Here is a 17,454-nt window from a genome sequence, read left to right as displayed (position 1 = left end):
AAAAAATCCTTTTTCACCAAGACAATGCACCCTGCCACAAGTCGATGAAAACAATGGCAAAATTGAACGAATTGGGCTTTGATCTGCTTCCCCACCCCCCATACTCGCCAGATTTAGCCCCCAGTGACTACTGGCTCTTTGCTGATCTTAAAAAAATGCTCCAGGGAAAAAGATTTGGCTCAAATAAGGAGGTCATCGCTGAAACTGAAACTTATTTTGAAGCGAAAGATAAATTTTTTTATAAACATGGTATTGAAAAATTAGAAAAGCGTTGGAACCATTGTATCACCCTAAAAGGTGATTATGTTGATGAATAAAAAAAAATTTTGCAAAAAAAATGTTGTTTTCATTGTTAGTCTCGGGACTTATTGATCCATGTGTTATATATATATATATATATCGACGCATAGCCACTTGGCAATCATAAGTTAATCCCCACAATACTATATTACAAATTTTCAATATTATAATATATATTTCTGTGTTCAATATTTAAGTGTAACAAATCTGCACCGATCTTGAATTTAATTTTAAAGTAAACGTTGCGAATATGCAACACTCTTTCCAAGAGGGTTAAAGAATTAAAGTGTTGACGAGTACGATATGCTTAGGACGGGCCGCAAAACCGGTAACGGAGACGCATGACTCTCGAGATACTTGCTCAGGTTTTGACCAACGATCCTCGCGTTTAACCACGTAAACAACGCCTTTGTTGGCCGCCGCGATTTCCATTTACGGATTCGACACGCGCCAGTACAAAGAACCACGCCGCTATGCTTCCGAGATCGGAGGATCGTGATGAGGATCTTTCTATCTGATATTCAACAATATATAACGCGAGCATCGAAAGGTCTATCGATCGTCATGGTTCCATCTTTGTCTCTTTAGAGTCAAACTTTTAACGGCTATTCAACGGTTTTTTATACGTGCAGCCTCATCATGTAGTCCAATCGCGCTCACTAAAAAGGCTAATACTTCTAGTAATTACCTTTCAATAAAAATTTTCTTAGCGTCTTAATAAGAAACTTGATCGAAAAAGTATATATATCGAACGGTATATGATGTTTAAGAAAATTATTTTCAACTTTTTGATTGCTTGAGAGAAAAAGAAGCTGTCGTTTTTACAATAACAAACAGTTGTAATTAAATATGATTATATGTACAATAAGAATTTCCAGAACTTACTCCTACTAGTAATATTATTACATGTAATATTAAAATGCTAACCTTAAGTGTATCATTGATAGATTTAATTCATTTTCATGGGCCAGTTTCCGAATAAGTTTTTACATGTAAAAAAAAAACTAGCGATTGTTTGCATCCTGATGGCGACCACAAAATTAATTATCGTCCGCATATGTCGTGTTGTGTCTCATTTAGAAATTAGTAACGCGTCTTTCGTTTCGCTTACCTTCTGTTTTGGTACCACGTTTTCACTTGCGTGTCCGTCAGCTGCAGTTTTGCCGCCAGTTCCATCCTGTCCTGCACGCTGAGGTATTTTTGCCGCTCGAAACTCTTCTCGAGGGTCTGAAGCTGGTGATCCGTGAAAGCTGTGCGCGCTTTACGCTGCTTCTTACTTTGCGCGGAGCCCAAGGAACTCGAGGACGAGCTTTTAGGATCATCCTCTTTGCCACCTGAAATTGCAAAACTATTGATATTGAACGTCTCTTTGCTTTCCTTCCGTCTAGTCGTGCAACTTAGCTAGAAAATTATCTCTAAAGAGGAGAGCAGCAATTCTGGATTGAGCTCGTAAAAGTTAGGATGTTTAACGAATAACTTGTAATTTAATTATTATTGGAAATTATATATATAGCATAAATTATATAAAATTTATTTGCTGTTTAATTTCAAGGAACTTTATTTTAACCAAAATGTGGTTTATCTGAGATTTATACTTTATACTGGATGTGCCATATATATATTTCACGATATTCGTATAACATATAACTGTTTTGCCAAAAAGATTCCCGCAAAGAATCGCCAATCTATCAGGAATTGCGAAGCACCGGAGTGCCAAGCTTTTGTTTTCGTGGAGAGTGGAATCGATGCTGCGCGCGTGGATTATACGCAGTAGTCGTTTTTGTCGTTGCTTGCATGGCGATTGCAGCCGCCTCTCTATCGATGAAACAGAAAGCGAGTGAGAGAGAGAGAGAGAGAGAGAGAGAGAGAGAGAGAGAGAGAATGGGATCCTTTTGTTCTCAGTTCGACTCTCCGCGCAGCCGAGATCCGATTGGCTGGTATCGCGGATTGGACCACGCAGCCGCGTCGAGACTCGAGACGCCGCAAATTATCCCCCCGATACGTCGCCGTATCCGGAGAGAGATAGAGAAAAGAGAGGGTAGGATTCCCCGAGGAAACCGATTACACCCGATACGAGTCTCACACTCACACGCGACACACATTCTCGTGTTTATTTCATCCCCCTCGAAACTCATTACATTTTTCTTGTCTTTCTGTCACAGAAGAACAGCCTGGTAAGGAACAGGTGATTTGCCATTTTAACAGACTAGGGAATTGGGAGCAATTATTACAGAAAAGTGAATATGATGATGACGAATAATAATAATGAAAAAAGCGAGATAAGAAATTTGTGGTCACCTTAAAGATTTTTATACTCTATTGGATTTATATAAATATATATGTTATTATTTATTGCTTGAATTAAAGTCGAAAAGTTTTGAAAGTAGACCATGCTCTGCCTTTCTCATTATATCGTTTCGTAAGAAAAAGAGGACAGAAAAGAGACGCACACGGAAAGAACGCTTTTGCTGAAGTATCTGAAAATGTAGTTGTGATAAAAATATTATTTTATTGAACTATCAAAATAATTATGCAGAGCGCTCAAGCTGATTGCTAGAATGTCAAAATGTTTCGCATCGTTGCTCGAGTTTTTTACAAAATTATTTTCCCGATCTAACAAAATTATTTAGATCTGTGTCTAAATTTTTTACCAAATTCATTCTTTCCGTGCAGTCTCTACAAATATTATTTGTGATTGATTTGTGTTAAAATCATAACTTCCAATTGTGATGTGAATTTTTAGAGCGACTTTTTTAACGTAGAAAAAAAACCCTTTGCGCTTCGTCGGATAAATTACCCAACCCTCCTCGAATTATCCCGCAGTGGGGGACGTGTCTTGTCGCGAGTAAATCGAGCAACCTCCCGAGAAGTCCCGATCAGAAAACCATCGAGACTTAACCTCCTGGGGGAATAAAAGCCCGCACAGACTTCTAAAAGTATCTAAAGGCCCGTTGTCGCGAGCTCATCGATTGGAACGGTCGTCGTGCATGGCGCGGGAGAAGCACCCTGGCAGGGGGTGGAACTAGAGGGGGGGATGCAGCCAGGAATAACATAGCGCCGGAAGGGAAGTGACGGAGAGAGAGGAGGAGGTCGGGAAGATAGAAAGCTCGTGGATTGAGTTAACCCGGACGAAAGCGCGGCTCTTAGCCCCCGTTTGATCGGCCAGATTCGCTCGAACGGGTCCAGAGTCTATACCGCGCCATGTTGGCTACCATGATATGCGCGCGCGCGCAAACACACACACACACACACACACACACACACACACACACATCCCTGATTCCCTCCCTGGAAAAGGCTTGGAGCAAAGAACCCGGTCCTGACTGCATCGGCACCACAGCTCGATTCGAGCTCGACTTCCAAGACTTGTCCGCGAAACGTAGGAAAGGGGTGGACGCGAAAAGGGAGCGAACGGAGGGAGGAAGGGAGGAACGGGAGAGTATAAGAGTGGAACGATGGAAACGGAGGTTGGAAAACTAAATTTACTATGTGATACACTTAGAGCCCGGGTTCCGACCGACGTCGGAGTTCTCTTTTTGAGACACTTCCAAGACGTTAGGCGGAACTTTTCCCACCCCCAAGCTCCCTGTCCTTCCCTTTGCGCAGTAACTCGAGAACCATCGCGAAACATCCATCCCTCTTTTTTCCCAGTCCGCCCGTCGTCTGCGAGGCACGTAGCCCGAGGCTCAGGGCTTATCTGTGTCCGCCTCGTCCTTACGAGCGTGTTCATGCGCCACTCTTTACCCCCAACGCTTTCACTTTGATGCGAAATGGCGACGCCCGCGATCGGCTTTGCGCAAAGTGATCTCCATTCCCGGATTGAAATCACAATTCGCGATCATATGTTTCTCGCGTCGATCGTGTATACCAGTACCGTGATAAAATTAAAACGCGAGATGTGTCAGTGCAAAATGAATCGATGAGCGAAATAATAGTTAAATCGTACATTTCAATTGTCCGCTAATAACACGTATCATAAATGATTAATACAGGTTCTTCGAAACATTACACAATAGCTATTATGTTTTTTTTTTATTGGCAACAAAAATATAAAATTCTAGAAATGTAAAAAACTTCCAAGTTATTCATTAGTCAGTGACTCGCTCTTTATAACGTTGCTTTTCTATCCGGCTTTGTAACTTAATGATTCATTTCAGCGTGAAAGATAATCGATATTTTTTTTCTTTACTTATAACAATAATGCGACGTTACAAATTCTGCACATTATTCATTACACCATAAAGCCATCCAATTATCCATCCGATAAGAATAGTTGCAATATTACCTGGTCCCATCAATATAATTACGCAGCAACGTTACACATTGAAATAAACTCATGAATATAAATTTTCTTCGCGAATAAAAAGTGCGAATACTCGTTGCTTATGACGAAACGCGCATCAACTTATCAAACAAAATGTGTGCGTTAAATCGCGCGTTTGTAAAGTGCGAATCAAACGAAACTTTAACGTTAAAATGCATCTGCTTTCGCGTAAGGCAGAGGTCTGAATTCACCCGGCGGACTTTCCTCTCTCTCTTTCTCTCTCTCTCTCTCTGGTAGAATATTTCAGCGAAGTTCTCAAGATGTTTTACCGGGAACTTCGTCTAGCCGCTAAAGTAACTCGAGCACCTTCTTTCCTTTTGGGGACTAGGACAGTTTTCCTTTATCTTTCCACATCTTTTGCCGACACGTAGTCACCGGGTTTTATGTAGACTTGTCTATGGTTATAAAACGTGTTACGACGACTTTTTATTCTGTATGTAATGTGGACTCTCTAAGTCCATGAAACAAGCAAGTGAGCTCCCAAAGGGATTTTTCGAGTAACATGAACGATGTTTTTGAATACTATCATTAACATTTTTTAAAAAGTTGTATCGAATAAAAGTCACCAGAAGTGCAGATCTACAAATTTTCGAAGGTCTCTGACGAAACTAATCGTCTTTTTTGTTTATATCTGATAAATATTTTCTAAACAAATAATTTTCCTACATACAATCTGTTCGGTAAGAGCGTGACCGATATAACATAATTTTAAATTATTTATTGTAAAAAAAAAAATGAAAAAAATATACACAATTAACACTGTAACGCTTTTGTATTAATAAGTCGTCCAAAAAATTATTGCCATTGTTAATTATTGTCGACATCTTTGAGGCATAGTTTCTGTAAATTTTACAACATAATCTGTCTAATATAAGAGCATTACCGAGCAAACTTTTGTTTGGGAATTACTAAGTTAAACATTTTTGAACAAGCAGGTAGAAGAGTTCTTCCGCTCACACGCAGGAAATCTTATATAGTTATTGTCTGATTTTATTAGAGAATAAACATATTTAACGACGATTGTTATTTACACAAAAGATTCGAAGTTGTTTTCTTTATATGCATTCAAAACGAGAAAATATTATAAGGAACAGTTACAAAAAAGTCTAAGACATTTGTAAAGTGGAAAAAGTGATGTGAAATAACAAATACAGTTCATAACTGCTGGGCTGTGATAAAACATAATATTATATTAGTCGTGTATTTATTGAACAGATTATTATCAAGAAGAAGAAGAAGAAGAAGAAGAAGAAGAAGAAGAAGAAAAACATAAGATTTCATATTATTATCAAGAAGAAGAAGAAGAAGAAAAATAATACAAGATTAGATAAAGTTAGATGAAGCCATTATTTAAGTTTTTTTAAAAATTCTTTTAATATATTTTTTATTATACAGAGAGAACACTGTAATATATTTCCATTATATAGAATACTATGACAATTTTGAAAAAAAACTCTTTCAAACTGATTTTAATACGCGATTTCAAAGAAATTTAAGTTTTAATAGTATAAATCACATAAAGATAAATCTCTAGTCTCACTTTTTATGTAGGTAAATAAGTATATATTTTTTATAACAGTTAGAAATACAGTGACTTAGACAGAATACATCTTTTCATATATCCGTAGTGTTGAAAAACAAATTTACCGAGATTATAATGATTTCCATCCTTGAGAGTCGAGCGGGAAATAATATTTTAAACGCGCGTTTTCCCAACGCGCTTTCCTTACTGCGTGACATGCGACAATAGCTTCGCGTTAATTAACGTTAACGCTCACGAGGTATTCGTGTTCCATAAGTCACGATGGTAAACGTCATTTCCACTGTCAAGCGGCGAAATGTATTTTAAAGAGGTTCTCGCAAACATGGCGCCCGTAACGGATGTGCCGCGCCAGTGAAAATCATGACGTGTTCTCAAGTCGCATTACGTGAAAGAGAAAGAGCAAGGGAGAAGAACAGGGAAGAACGGAGGAAACGAGGGGGACTTGCGTGCCATAAGCATCGCTGCGATACAATGTATGGCGCATAAAAGTGAGATTAACAGGATGTTTATCGAGCAATTATGCACCGCTGCAATTAGTGCCAGCATGTTGCCGTCGTCGTCCACGTCGCGGTCAAATTGTTCACGTCATCATTGTAGTTTATGCACCAATAGTGATTGCAATTTTCATACGTACGAATTTTAGCAAAATCATTAAAGCAAAACAGGATCTTTAACAATATATGTGGCATATCATGTACGTATAGATATATATCAATAGAAAAAAAAATACTCTTGCATTTGTAGATTTTGTTCTTCGTTTTAGAATATCTCGAGTTTTTAAGTAGCATGTAATATATTTAACGTAATTGAAAAGTTTTAGAAAAATGAGAGTTACACCAAAAATTTTTCTACATTTAGATTAGAGGCTTGTTCAATTTGAGTTCCGGAGCCAAAACGCAAAGTTCATCGGCATAAAACAATTCAATGTGAGTAAGATTTTAGGAACTGTTAACTGTTGATAAGCGTCATTTAAATGCGTATCAATACTTTACAGTCCCCGAAATTTTACCCACATTGAATTTTTTTGCGTCAATGGGTTTGTGTGTTTTTTGACTCTCGAGCTCAAATTGGACTGGCCTGATATAGATATATTTTGTCTATATGTAAATAAATATTTATCTCAATTTTTTTACAAAATTCCTTATGATTATCTTTACTAAGATTAATATATCTTTTTCGCTATAATTTTTAACGAGCTATTTCTGACGAATTTATCAATTTGTATCGAAATTATTCGTGTAATTATTATATCAATACTGATTATTCCATACAAGCACGAACACAGAGAGAGAGGGAGAGGGAGGGGGAGAGAGAGACAGAGAAAGAGAGCGAGAGAAAGAGTTAAATAGATAGATAGATAAATATCATCATTTATTACACGCACTCTAGAAATACATCCTTTCAAATGCTAACAAAAAGTACAATTAATAAAGTAAAATTGAATTACAAAGAAATAAATAAATTGGCAGTAAAAAGAAAATAAACAAATTGAATAAATTATAATAAAATTGAATATAACATACGTCACGCATCTACAAGTAGAGAGAGAGAGAGAGAGAAAGAGAGAGAGAGACACAGAAAAATGTAGATTTTCAGAAGAAATTATATTAGAACTATTAAACATAGCGACAACAACTTCCCGAGCAATCGAGCACTTGGACATCGTTACTGGGCCAAGGACTGCATACGAAAACTTGCAGACAGTGTGACGAATGCGCAGGATGTAGAGAGTGCAGTGTAAGTATAGTTGCAACCGAGGGAGTCAGCCGGACGGATCATAAAAATGAGAATAATAAAACTTTCGCAAAGCGTTGCCTCGCACTTTATGATCTTGGCGGATGAGGGTAGGATGGAAGGGTTGCTAAGGCGAAGAGTGGGAAAAAGAGGAGGAAAAGCCGGAGTTTCCATTGTGCCGCGCACCCACGATTTTATTTGCTTATTGCTTTATTTTGTGCTGAGTGCATCGCGTAAGTAATCCGTAGAAGAGCGACAAGGAGGGATAGAAAGATTGAGAAAGAGAGAGGGGGGGGGGAAGGGAGTGAAAGGAGAGGAAGAGAGAAAGGGGAAGATTGTGAATCTATATATTTTTGCATATAAAATTTACTCTTTGTAAATACAAAAAAGTATAAATGCGAATTGTATAGATAATCATTTATACGATAAAAAAAGAAATAATAGTGGCCGATCACCGGATGGGAATAAACATGGAGATTTCCGACGGACTTTCTTCCGCTCGAGAAATGAGCATCTAATGGCGCTTTTTATCGAATGTTAACCGCAATATTCTCTGAAGTTAGATTATAATTTAGGAAGTATGTGTGTGTGGGAATAATTTATCTACTTTTTATTCCGAAGTAATTAATCAAATACACATAAGCTTTTTTTTATACGTATACACATGTAAATACCTATCAGAAATGTTTCATCAATTTTATATAATAATAGGCAACTAGTAACAAAATTTACAATATAAAACCGTTATCTCGGTAGAGATCTATATAATCTTCATTTTACGCACGAATTAATCTTTCTGTCAACACAATTTTTCAGCTTTTCATTACTATTCTCCAAGATGGTGGGTGAAAATGTAAAAGAAAAAATGAGATAAAATCTGTACAAAACTATTCTTTGTTTTTCGAAAAATGGACTTTTTAAGACATTATAACGAAATCCGCACAAAAATGTAAAAATTATTAAAAATTTTTTCTGTCAATGCACAGGTATTCTTGTATCGACAGAAGAATTAACAATAGTAAGCTAATTTTGTAAGCGAAATGATTAACAAACATAAAAGAGTAACTTTTCTACGGAAGCACCAGGGAAGCTGTAGTGGAATTTTGCTTACAAATTCGAGTCACACCTTTTCGCTTGTATCGTACGCGGTGCTCTCTTACCGTCGCCACCTACAACCCCTCGTGTAGTATACAAAGGCGGTGGCCCTCGACGGGGCAGAATCTGACCCCTCTTCTGCATTGTATTACCGCGTCGCCACCTTTGGGGGAGAAAACACTGGGAATAATGTTATGGGGCAACGTTTTATTGCCTGCCCACTCTATTTGCAGCAATCCCACGGGGGACAAAAACTGTCGGCAACAATTTAAAAAACAAACTATCGGGTTAAGCGAAATTAGTATCCCATACGTCGATTTTTCATAATAAAACCTCTAAAATCGTATATTTTTAACGTTTTAATTTTTAATCTTAAAATATTTACAAAATATATATATATATATACACACACACAAACAATGAAATTTTAACGATAAATAAATATTACATAATATTTACAGGTAAATAGTGATACCAACGTAATAATAATATCGTATTATCGCACGTTAATGAAATAATTCTTGTCATATAATATCGCATTAATATCTGCGGCATTTTGCGCAATCATAACAGCTCTTCGACAGCTATCGTTTCATAATTTATTTAAGGATATCATAGCAGAATAAGAACTGCGAGGTGTCGTATAACAGTTTGCACGGTGATCTATTGCCACATAGAAACATTATAGGGAAAAATACAATCGAGTATTACTGTCAGATCGTATTATATGAGCCTAAGGTTTCTACGGGGAGCGTAATGCTCGTGTGTTTCTCGAATTTCATTGCGTGGAATGCACTTTGAGCATTCCACGCAGGCGGTGAACAGAAATGCGAACGATTGCATCAAGCTACGATCGCTCATTTAAATAATTGAAAAAAAATGCAAATTTCCTACTTTATAAAAATCGATTCGCTTTAAGATTATATATCATAAATATTTATATTTCTCTAATGTCCCTTTCTACCACAATCTATATTAACTTTAATCTCGATTCGACTTATTTTGTATTTTTTTTCTAATTCCAAGAATTAAAAAAATAATGAATAAATTAAATCAAGATTAAAGTTAATCTATGTCGACAGAAATAAAACTTGAATAATCTTTTTTTAATTTTGGGTGGTTCTGCAATGACACATTAAACTAACACATTAAAACTAAGATAAATATACATATAATTATGTAAAATGTATACTAGAGAATGGTATAAACGTTATTTTTATACGTTCCTCAAAATATATTGTATACATCTTTGCGCGCACGTACATACATCTTTTCCTATTTTCTAAATTTTTTTACACACACCCAGTTCCAAAGGCGTATTTTTAATCTCAAATCGGAGGATGCTCGCAATTATATCGTTGGAAGCATAATTCGAAAATTTCTGAACATACCGCGGTACATATTAGCAATAATTACCCCGTTATTTTGAACGAACGCGCGTCTCGAGTCGCTTACGCACGCATTATACGGTCGGACTTCGCTAAAGACTTCCTCGCGTATGCCGCCGACAGGTGTTTACCGTCATTGTTGGGATTCGCGCGGTTGGTTTCCACAGCGTTTGCTTAACAAGATTTTCAAATCCTCTTAAGCACTCGGCATCCGCGTTGACAAACTTGACCTCGCTTTCTCGAAATCGATACCGACCACACTGAATCACCGCACCGTCTCGATAGGATGATCGTGAAATTACAGAGAATAATTTAGTTAATTAAAACGCCTGATTGAATTATGAGGCTTAAATGGTTTCGGAGTGATTTTAGGAAGTTTCATTCGAGTTACTGCGAGACTCTCGATCGGACAATGCGCAGAAGCACATTGTTACCTACGTAAACGTTTGCCTCCGACGGAATAATTAATCACTCGCGCATAATCTAAGATCACCCGCTTTGTAAACACGATGCCCTCCCTCCGCGCGATCACTCGTTACGATTAGATCCATCATGATATCTTGCGCAACATCAAATCGTGACGATTACCAAATCTCGAGTATGCTAAAACGCAACGTTGAACGTTCGTTTTATACTCTGACGAAATGATTAGATCTTCTGTGACTTAAGACACTATACGTTTAGTTCACTTTTCAAAATTACGCTTTAACCAATTCCCCCCACATGTTTTTCTACTTTTCAAGGTACTTTACACTACAATAATTTGTTCAGCATTTAATTCTTTCATAATTTGTTATATATATATCCCTTTTTATTTAATTCTTATTAAGTTACTCAATTTGCGTGATCACTTTATCCCTCATTCGACACTCATTGTCAGATAATCGTTTTCAAATCTGTCACTCAAAGTCTTCAACTGTCCCTGGCATTTGTGGTGACTACCAGCGGCATTCCAGTTCCCGACATTACCGTACTGTTGAATCTCTCTCCTCACTTCTCCGATATTCAGATCGTGGATTAATCCGGCACGCAGATTGTGTCGTCAAAAGTCCGACAGCCGGCTTGTCGGGGCGCGCTCGCAAAAAGGCGCCTTCGGATATGAAATTGCTTTCGTCTCGCGAAAGTCCCTTACATAGAGCTAACTAATCCGTGCCGACTTCTAAACGGTTGCCAATCATTTCCGGTTCTCGGATTAGTCGCGCGTCAAAAAGTCAGCGAGCTCGTCCGTAAGGACGTGAAACGGCCCGGTCCCTGGCAGGACCTTCCGGACCGATAGGAAGGTGACAACAATGTGAACCTGGGGGATGAATGTTGGCTTTCTAAGCGGCTTACAAACGACTCGTACACGCGCCCAAGAAATGATATTCCGCGCTGAGAAAGATTGGTTTTTTTCACGCCTTTCTCAACCAGCTAGAATGGAGTGCATTGATCCGATATTAAATCCGTATTAAAAAAAATGTATGAAAGAAAATAGAAACTAGAGAGGTATTTATTATACTCTGACACATATATGATTTATACTCGTGTGAATTTGATGCACGCTACAGTGATGTAATCGTTGTTATTTTCTTAAATTATATTATTTTTCAAAGAAAATTGGAAATTCTAGCCTTTCAGATTTCCACTCTCTTTTTGTAACTTGATCTACTTCTCAAATACATTGCGATTATATATATTGTATGTACAGTATAAGCACGTTCTTGAAATTTTTGCACCACTTATCTTGTTTCTTTTCGTTTCAGTTTTTGGAAAAGAAAAAGAGAAAAGATGAACCGTAACGGAAGTTTAATTGGAAAAAAAAAAAAAAACACTAATTATTAGCTTTTGATTTTTATCAACACGCGGTATAAATAAATACCTCGCGTTACAATAAATAGACAGTATTGTAAACGACTAACGCCCGTTTTCATCAACATAGATTAAATTTAGTCTCGCTTCAACTTACTTTCAATTCTAACAATTAAGAAAAGAGTAAATTGAAGAGTAGATTAAATCGAGATTATAATGAATCTACATTGATGGAAACGGGCATAAAGCAACCGACAAAATACTGCGTCGGAAAGACAATTTCACCATGACATTGTGAAACATATGTAACGATGTAGAAGCAGATCAAATTGAAGCATGTACATCCTCGCATGTGTTCCGCTTCGCGATTAGATTAGTGTCGCTACCTTAAATTGCACTTCGCTGATAATTTCCCGCTCATCAGCCTGACGCACGAAACGCGTGTAATTGTCGCGTAAGGACATAACCAGAACGATAATTAGGGGCTCGCGATCCTCTAGCGAGAAGTAAACAGGTAACGAGCGATCGTATCCTCGGTGCGACGTATGATCGATGCGTAAATCCGTCAGCAATTACATCTGGTTGTTAGTCCGACGTTAATAATTTTCTAATCAACGCCGCGTGAAAGATCGATCGTATTTGTACCGTGACGAGCCGCGGCGTCGCTCGGTCCCGCCGTTGCGCTATGGCGGAATGTAATAATCGAGACGGGAAATTGGAATGGTCGGACGATGGCTTTAACGGCAGAGGGAAGGGTGGGAGGGAGGAAGGGAGGGAGGGTCGCCCCGTAAAAAAAATCGCCTGGGCCAATCTACGTGAAAGCGTGCGGCGCGGCAATTACATCGGCGTTACTCCTCCTAATTGTCTTTCATTAATAATTCCGTGACCGCGGCGCGGACAGCGTACCACGGAAGGTAGATACTACTTACGCATTGATGATTATGGTCATGACGCGAGACCGACCGCGACTGATAACGCCAATAACGAATATGCGGTCATTATCTCGGGAAAAAAAAACCCCCGAAAGGCGCCTTTTAACACTCGGTTTAGGCTTCGCGTTATTCAGAAGAGAATAAAGTCTCTGCGATGCGCGATGTCTCGATATAGATTAGGACTTCGTTCGTTGTAAAGAGTTGGCTTGTGACTGCAATAAGCAGCTTTACTGATATGTTTATTTATTCATAAAAGTAGCGGGCTTCTTGATCTTGTAACGTACTATAGACGTACTAAAAATTGCAAATCATGTAACTAGATAACTTACTAATGGATCTTATTATATCTTGTACAATATGTTATGACTTTTTTTATCGATATTCGTTAAAAAGTAAGCATTATTTGTGTGCTGATATGCATATGTATTCTTCATATCTATCTATGATTAAAAATCTGAATGTAACGTGTTAATAATTGGTTGGCTTAAATGTAATATCATTTTATTTATTACTTGAAGAATTATATTTCAACTATAAAAATCATTATTGCGAAAATCATGTAGGTAACAAAAGGGACAAATAATGAAAATTCTATGAAAACGTTTATTGTCACGTGACAATAAACGTCACTGTTCATGCCGCATATGGATACGCGTTTTGATCATCGTAAATAATGATTGTAAAATATTTATTTTTACAGATATCGCTTAATAGAGGAAATGTTAATTTAGTATTACGTAAGAAAGAATTAGTACGAACTTTTCGTTTTATCTTTTGAAGATGGACTTTTAAGTTATCTCGGAAGATGACATTTTCTTCAATTAAAACATTCTCTAGTGAGTCCAAGGACTCGAGCTCAATACTGTTCGCAGCTGTATATCCCTTATCGCAGGCACTTTTCCCTATTCCCTCGTGTCACCGTAGCTAGGCAAGGACGACGATTATCGATTACCATGACGTGACTCTCGAGATTTCCAAACGCCGCGCCGGGGCTGGTCATTGGTCTTGTCCGTGAAACACTTAAGGGGAGTTATAAATAGCGACGCGGTGCAAGGTGCGAGCCGTCGCGGCGAGTCAATGTCGTGGAAAAATTGGCGCCTTAATAGCCCGCTGATGTTTTCACAAGGAAGGAGCGCCGGATTTAGTGCCGCGGAAGCAGTATTAGTGTTGCCCATCGCCGCTTCTAATCACATCGCCGTCGTCCGCGTAATTGTCGCTAATGCGGTTCTTTGAGGAAATAAGCCGATTACGGAACCAACAGCCGGCTTTAGTCATTGTAGCGAGCGGCTTCGTTGGAGCGTCGCGTTTAAAAACAAGCAGCTCCGAGAGAAAAGGAGGACGATCGGTCTTGGGAGAAGAAGCTGCGAATTAACGGAAATCGTGCCGATACGCTCGGCACAGGTCACCTTAATAGCTCCCTCCGACGAGTTTCGAGAGAAAATGCGATCTGCGATTTCTGCGATCGCCGCGCGGTTTGTAGCGACGCGAGAAACGTTTATTATCACAGATAGAAATCGAGTAGCGAGTAACACTTTTCAAACAAGCATTATATCTACATTTATACTCGGCGGCTTTTCGCGAGTCACGGAGTTAATAATTCGCACGTGTATCCCGTAGATTTTACAATTAGGATAATTAACGTGAAAGTTTCACCGTAATTAAAAATCGATTCTTTAACGTTTCACTCGCACCTCCGTAGTGCGTATGCGGATGTGAGTTTTGCGTAACACTGGTGGCTTGAAAAGTCTTACGAAATTCAGCGTTGTCCGATCAGAAAAGTTATGACAACTTAGCACTTGTTCAGCCCGAGGGATCGAACTCTAGAGGGCAACGGGGCACAGGTAGAAAAGCAAAGGTGAATGAAATAAATGAGGGTAACATAATTAAAGCTTTTGAATGCCGAGCTCCAATTTAGAACCATCAGAATTCCTAAACGTTGTCGGTCGGTTGGGCACAGCAACCCACAGGGAAAGAGAGAAACAGAGGAAAAAGAAAGAAGACACGTTTTATCTTAGGAGATAATATCTGATTCTCGAAAGAGAGGTGTTCTTTATGCGCGTAACTAGCGACGGCCGTCGTGATTTCACCGATTGGAACATCCGGTCGGACCGTGTCCCGTAAATGTCCTTGACACCTCCGTAAAAGTTCACGTGAGCGATCAGGTGAACAAATCGAGAAATCACAATACTCACACATTCCGTAACTGTAGATTATCATTCGAGTATTATACTTTTCAATTAAGTTGAAGTTTTGGTTATTGACAGATGAAAAACAGACACGACACATTTATTCCTTTTGTATATATAACTCTGTTTGTCTCTATTGTATATTTGAAGAAAGACTTAATTGTGCAGAGTAAATTATGTATGCCGTTTATGTATAAATATACATGTGTAATATGAGAAAATGAAGCAAAACCGAGCATTATCTGTTTTCGAAAGAAAAAAAAAAAAAAACCAATAAAACTAGCAATAAAACCGAATTGCTATTGTGTTTAATAAAATTTTAAAGCAAATGATTTTTCTAATGTTGTTCTTTGAATTGATGAAGATATATAACTCTATAAGATTCATTTTTATCCCATTTTTTCTACAGTATATCTGTCAAAAATCTAACTTTCTCATTACTCCGTTTCAAAACTACTTACGCCATGAACATATCTCTTCCTTCTCTCTGTTTAGAGAGAAACTAGAAATTTTCGTGAAAAATCAAATAAGAGAAAGATTCCTATTTGTTTAAGGCGGATCTTGGTTCTTCATGTTGCAAATATGCAAAGCACAGATACATTATTTAGTTAATATATAAAAGTCCGTAAATTGCATGCCGATTCGGTTTGTCGGACATGAAATGCATAAACTAAAACTGGAGATATTACCACATTTATTATACTGTCTTTAATAATAATAACGCTATAAAACATCTTAAAACATTGCAAAGAACTTATCGCGAAAAATATTATCTCAGCTGAGATTCGAACTTGGCTCTCTCATTCCGTAGATACGTACTTAAAGAAAGTCTATATTCTAATATCGCCTCGGCTTCATCACGTCGTTATACCGAGCGACGAGCACTGTTTCGAAAGCGTGTAATAAAGTATCATTTACCATTGGACGTAACGGAAGCGCCGTCGTGGTGGCTTGCGTCGCTGTCCTCGTCTAGATTGCTGTTGCTCAAGGACGTTCTGGATTGATGCCTGACACTGAGATCTCGCGGTGTTGAGGGTGGACTTCCGGGTGGCTCCTGACTGGGTAGCCCGGATTGGTGCATCTTGCTGGACGCGCCGCCTAAGATGTCAGTGATCATGAACCTCGACCTTTGCGGCATCGTCGTCGAGGCATCGCCCCTTTCCAAGCCGTTGTTATTGTTCAAATTGTTATTCCGTGAGTCTAGCCCGTTGGATAGACGTTCCACTGCCACGCCGTTTCGATCGACAATGTTCTCCAGCCGATGCGCCTCCAAGCCCGACATCCTGCTGAGATTCAAACCGTTATTGGCCACGGCGACGCCACTGAGAGCGGCCACGTGGTGGTTCTGCTGATGATGGACCGTCATCACGGTAGACGCAGGTGGTTCCTTTGGGCTACGGGCACCTGCAGGTGCCTCTGTCGCCACCCCAGGACTCGCCCGGTACCTGGGAGACAGAATCTTGCCGACGGTGACGACGTAGCCTATCCCAGGAAGAGATCGTGCCCTCTCACTCTATTTCAACCGCACTTCACTGTATCCTTGGTAGACCCAATTTCGTTCACTCCTCTTCCCCTCTTATCCGTATGATTGGCACGTTGTTCAGCATCATTTGACGTTCAATCTCGGATCTGTCGCGATCGAAGGATTGATTTTCCAACAAGAGGGTCAAGAAACTTCTTTTGTGACGAACATTCGTATTAGGAACATGAATACCCCAGAGATTTCCAATAAAATTCGATCTTAAAGGATTTAAAGGTCCGTGTCCGACGTCGGGACTTTTAAATCGCCAAGATCCTGGAGGCGGTTTTAGTGAATCGATCGAGGCGAAAATCTTGCAGAAAAATCTGGACGTTAAATGACGCGTAAGACAGATATTTGCGTCACGATGTGTATGCACCTTGCACTTCCTCCCGTTCGTTCGATCGCTCCACCTCCGCTACCACCTTCTTCCCAGACGCAATTAAGGGGCCGCTCGGCTCGGCTCCCTGGTTAATTGCTAATTGGCCACTTAACATAATTGCCACGCATAAGAGCGAAGCCGCCGGCCATTTCCGCTTTTCTTTTTCTCCTTTTCCTTGCTTGTTCAATTATTAATTATTTTTATATAAGACTTTTGTGGCGTCTCACTTCTCCTCTCACTTTTGCACGATTACGCGCTCGGCG

At 39.0% G+C, this 17,454-nt stretch overlaps 1 protein-coding gene across 1 annotated transcript in view; it reads right to left on the bottom strand.

Moving 5' to 3' along the window:
- LOC108756193 (homeobox protein B-H2) overlaps window positions 1-16,968 on the bottom strand; it is a 33,748-nt gene extending 16,780 nt beyond the window's left edge. The window contains exons 1-2 of the mRNA XM_018499808.1: window positions 16,209-16,968; window positions 1,412-1,634 (exon numbers count right to left, since the gene is read on the bottom strand). Coding sequence (XP_018355310.1) covers window positions 1,412-1,634; window positions 16,209-16,656 — 671 coding nt within the window. The 5' untranslated portion in view covers window positions 16,657-16,968. The remainder of the gene's footprint in view (window positions 1-1,411; window positions 1,635-16,208) is intronic.
- Window positions 16,969-17,454: the final 486 nt, after the last annotated feature.

The sequence above is a fragment of the Trachymyrmex septentrionalis genome, unplaced genomic scaffold (assembly GCF_001594115.1).
Source record: "Trachymyrmex septentrionalis isolate Tsep2-gDNA-1 unplaced genomic scaffold, Tsep1.0 scaffold97, whole genome shotgun sequence".
Taxonomy (NCBI): Eukaryota; Metazoa; Arthropoda; class Insecta; order Hymenoptera; family Formicidae; genus Trachymyrmex; species Trachymyrmex septentrionalis.
Note: the sequence above shows the minus strand (reverse complement) of the source record. Positions and strands in the feature narration are given on the sequence as shown.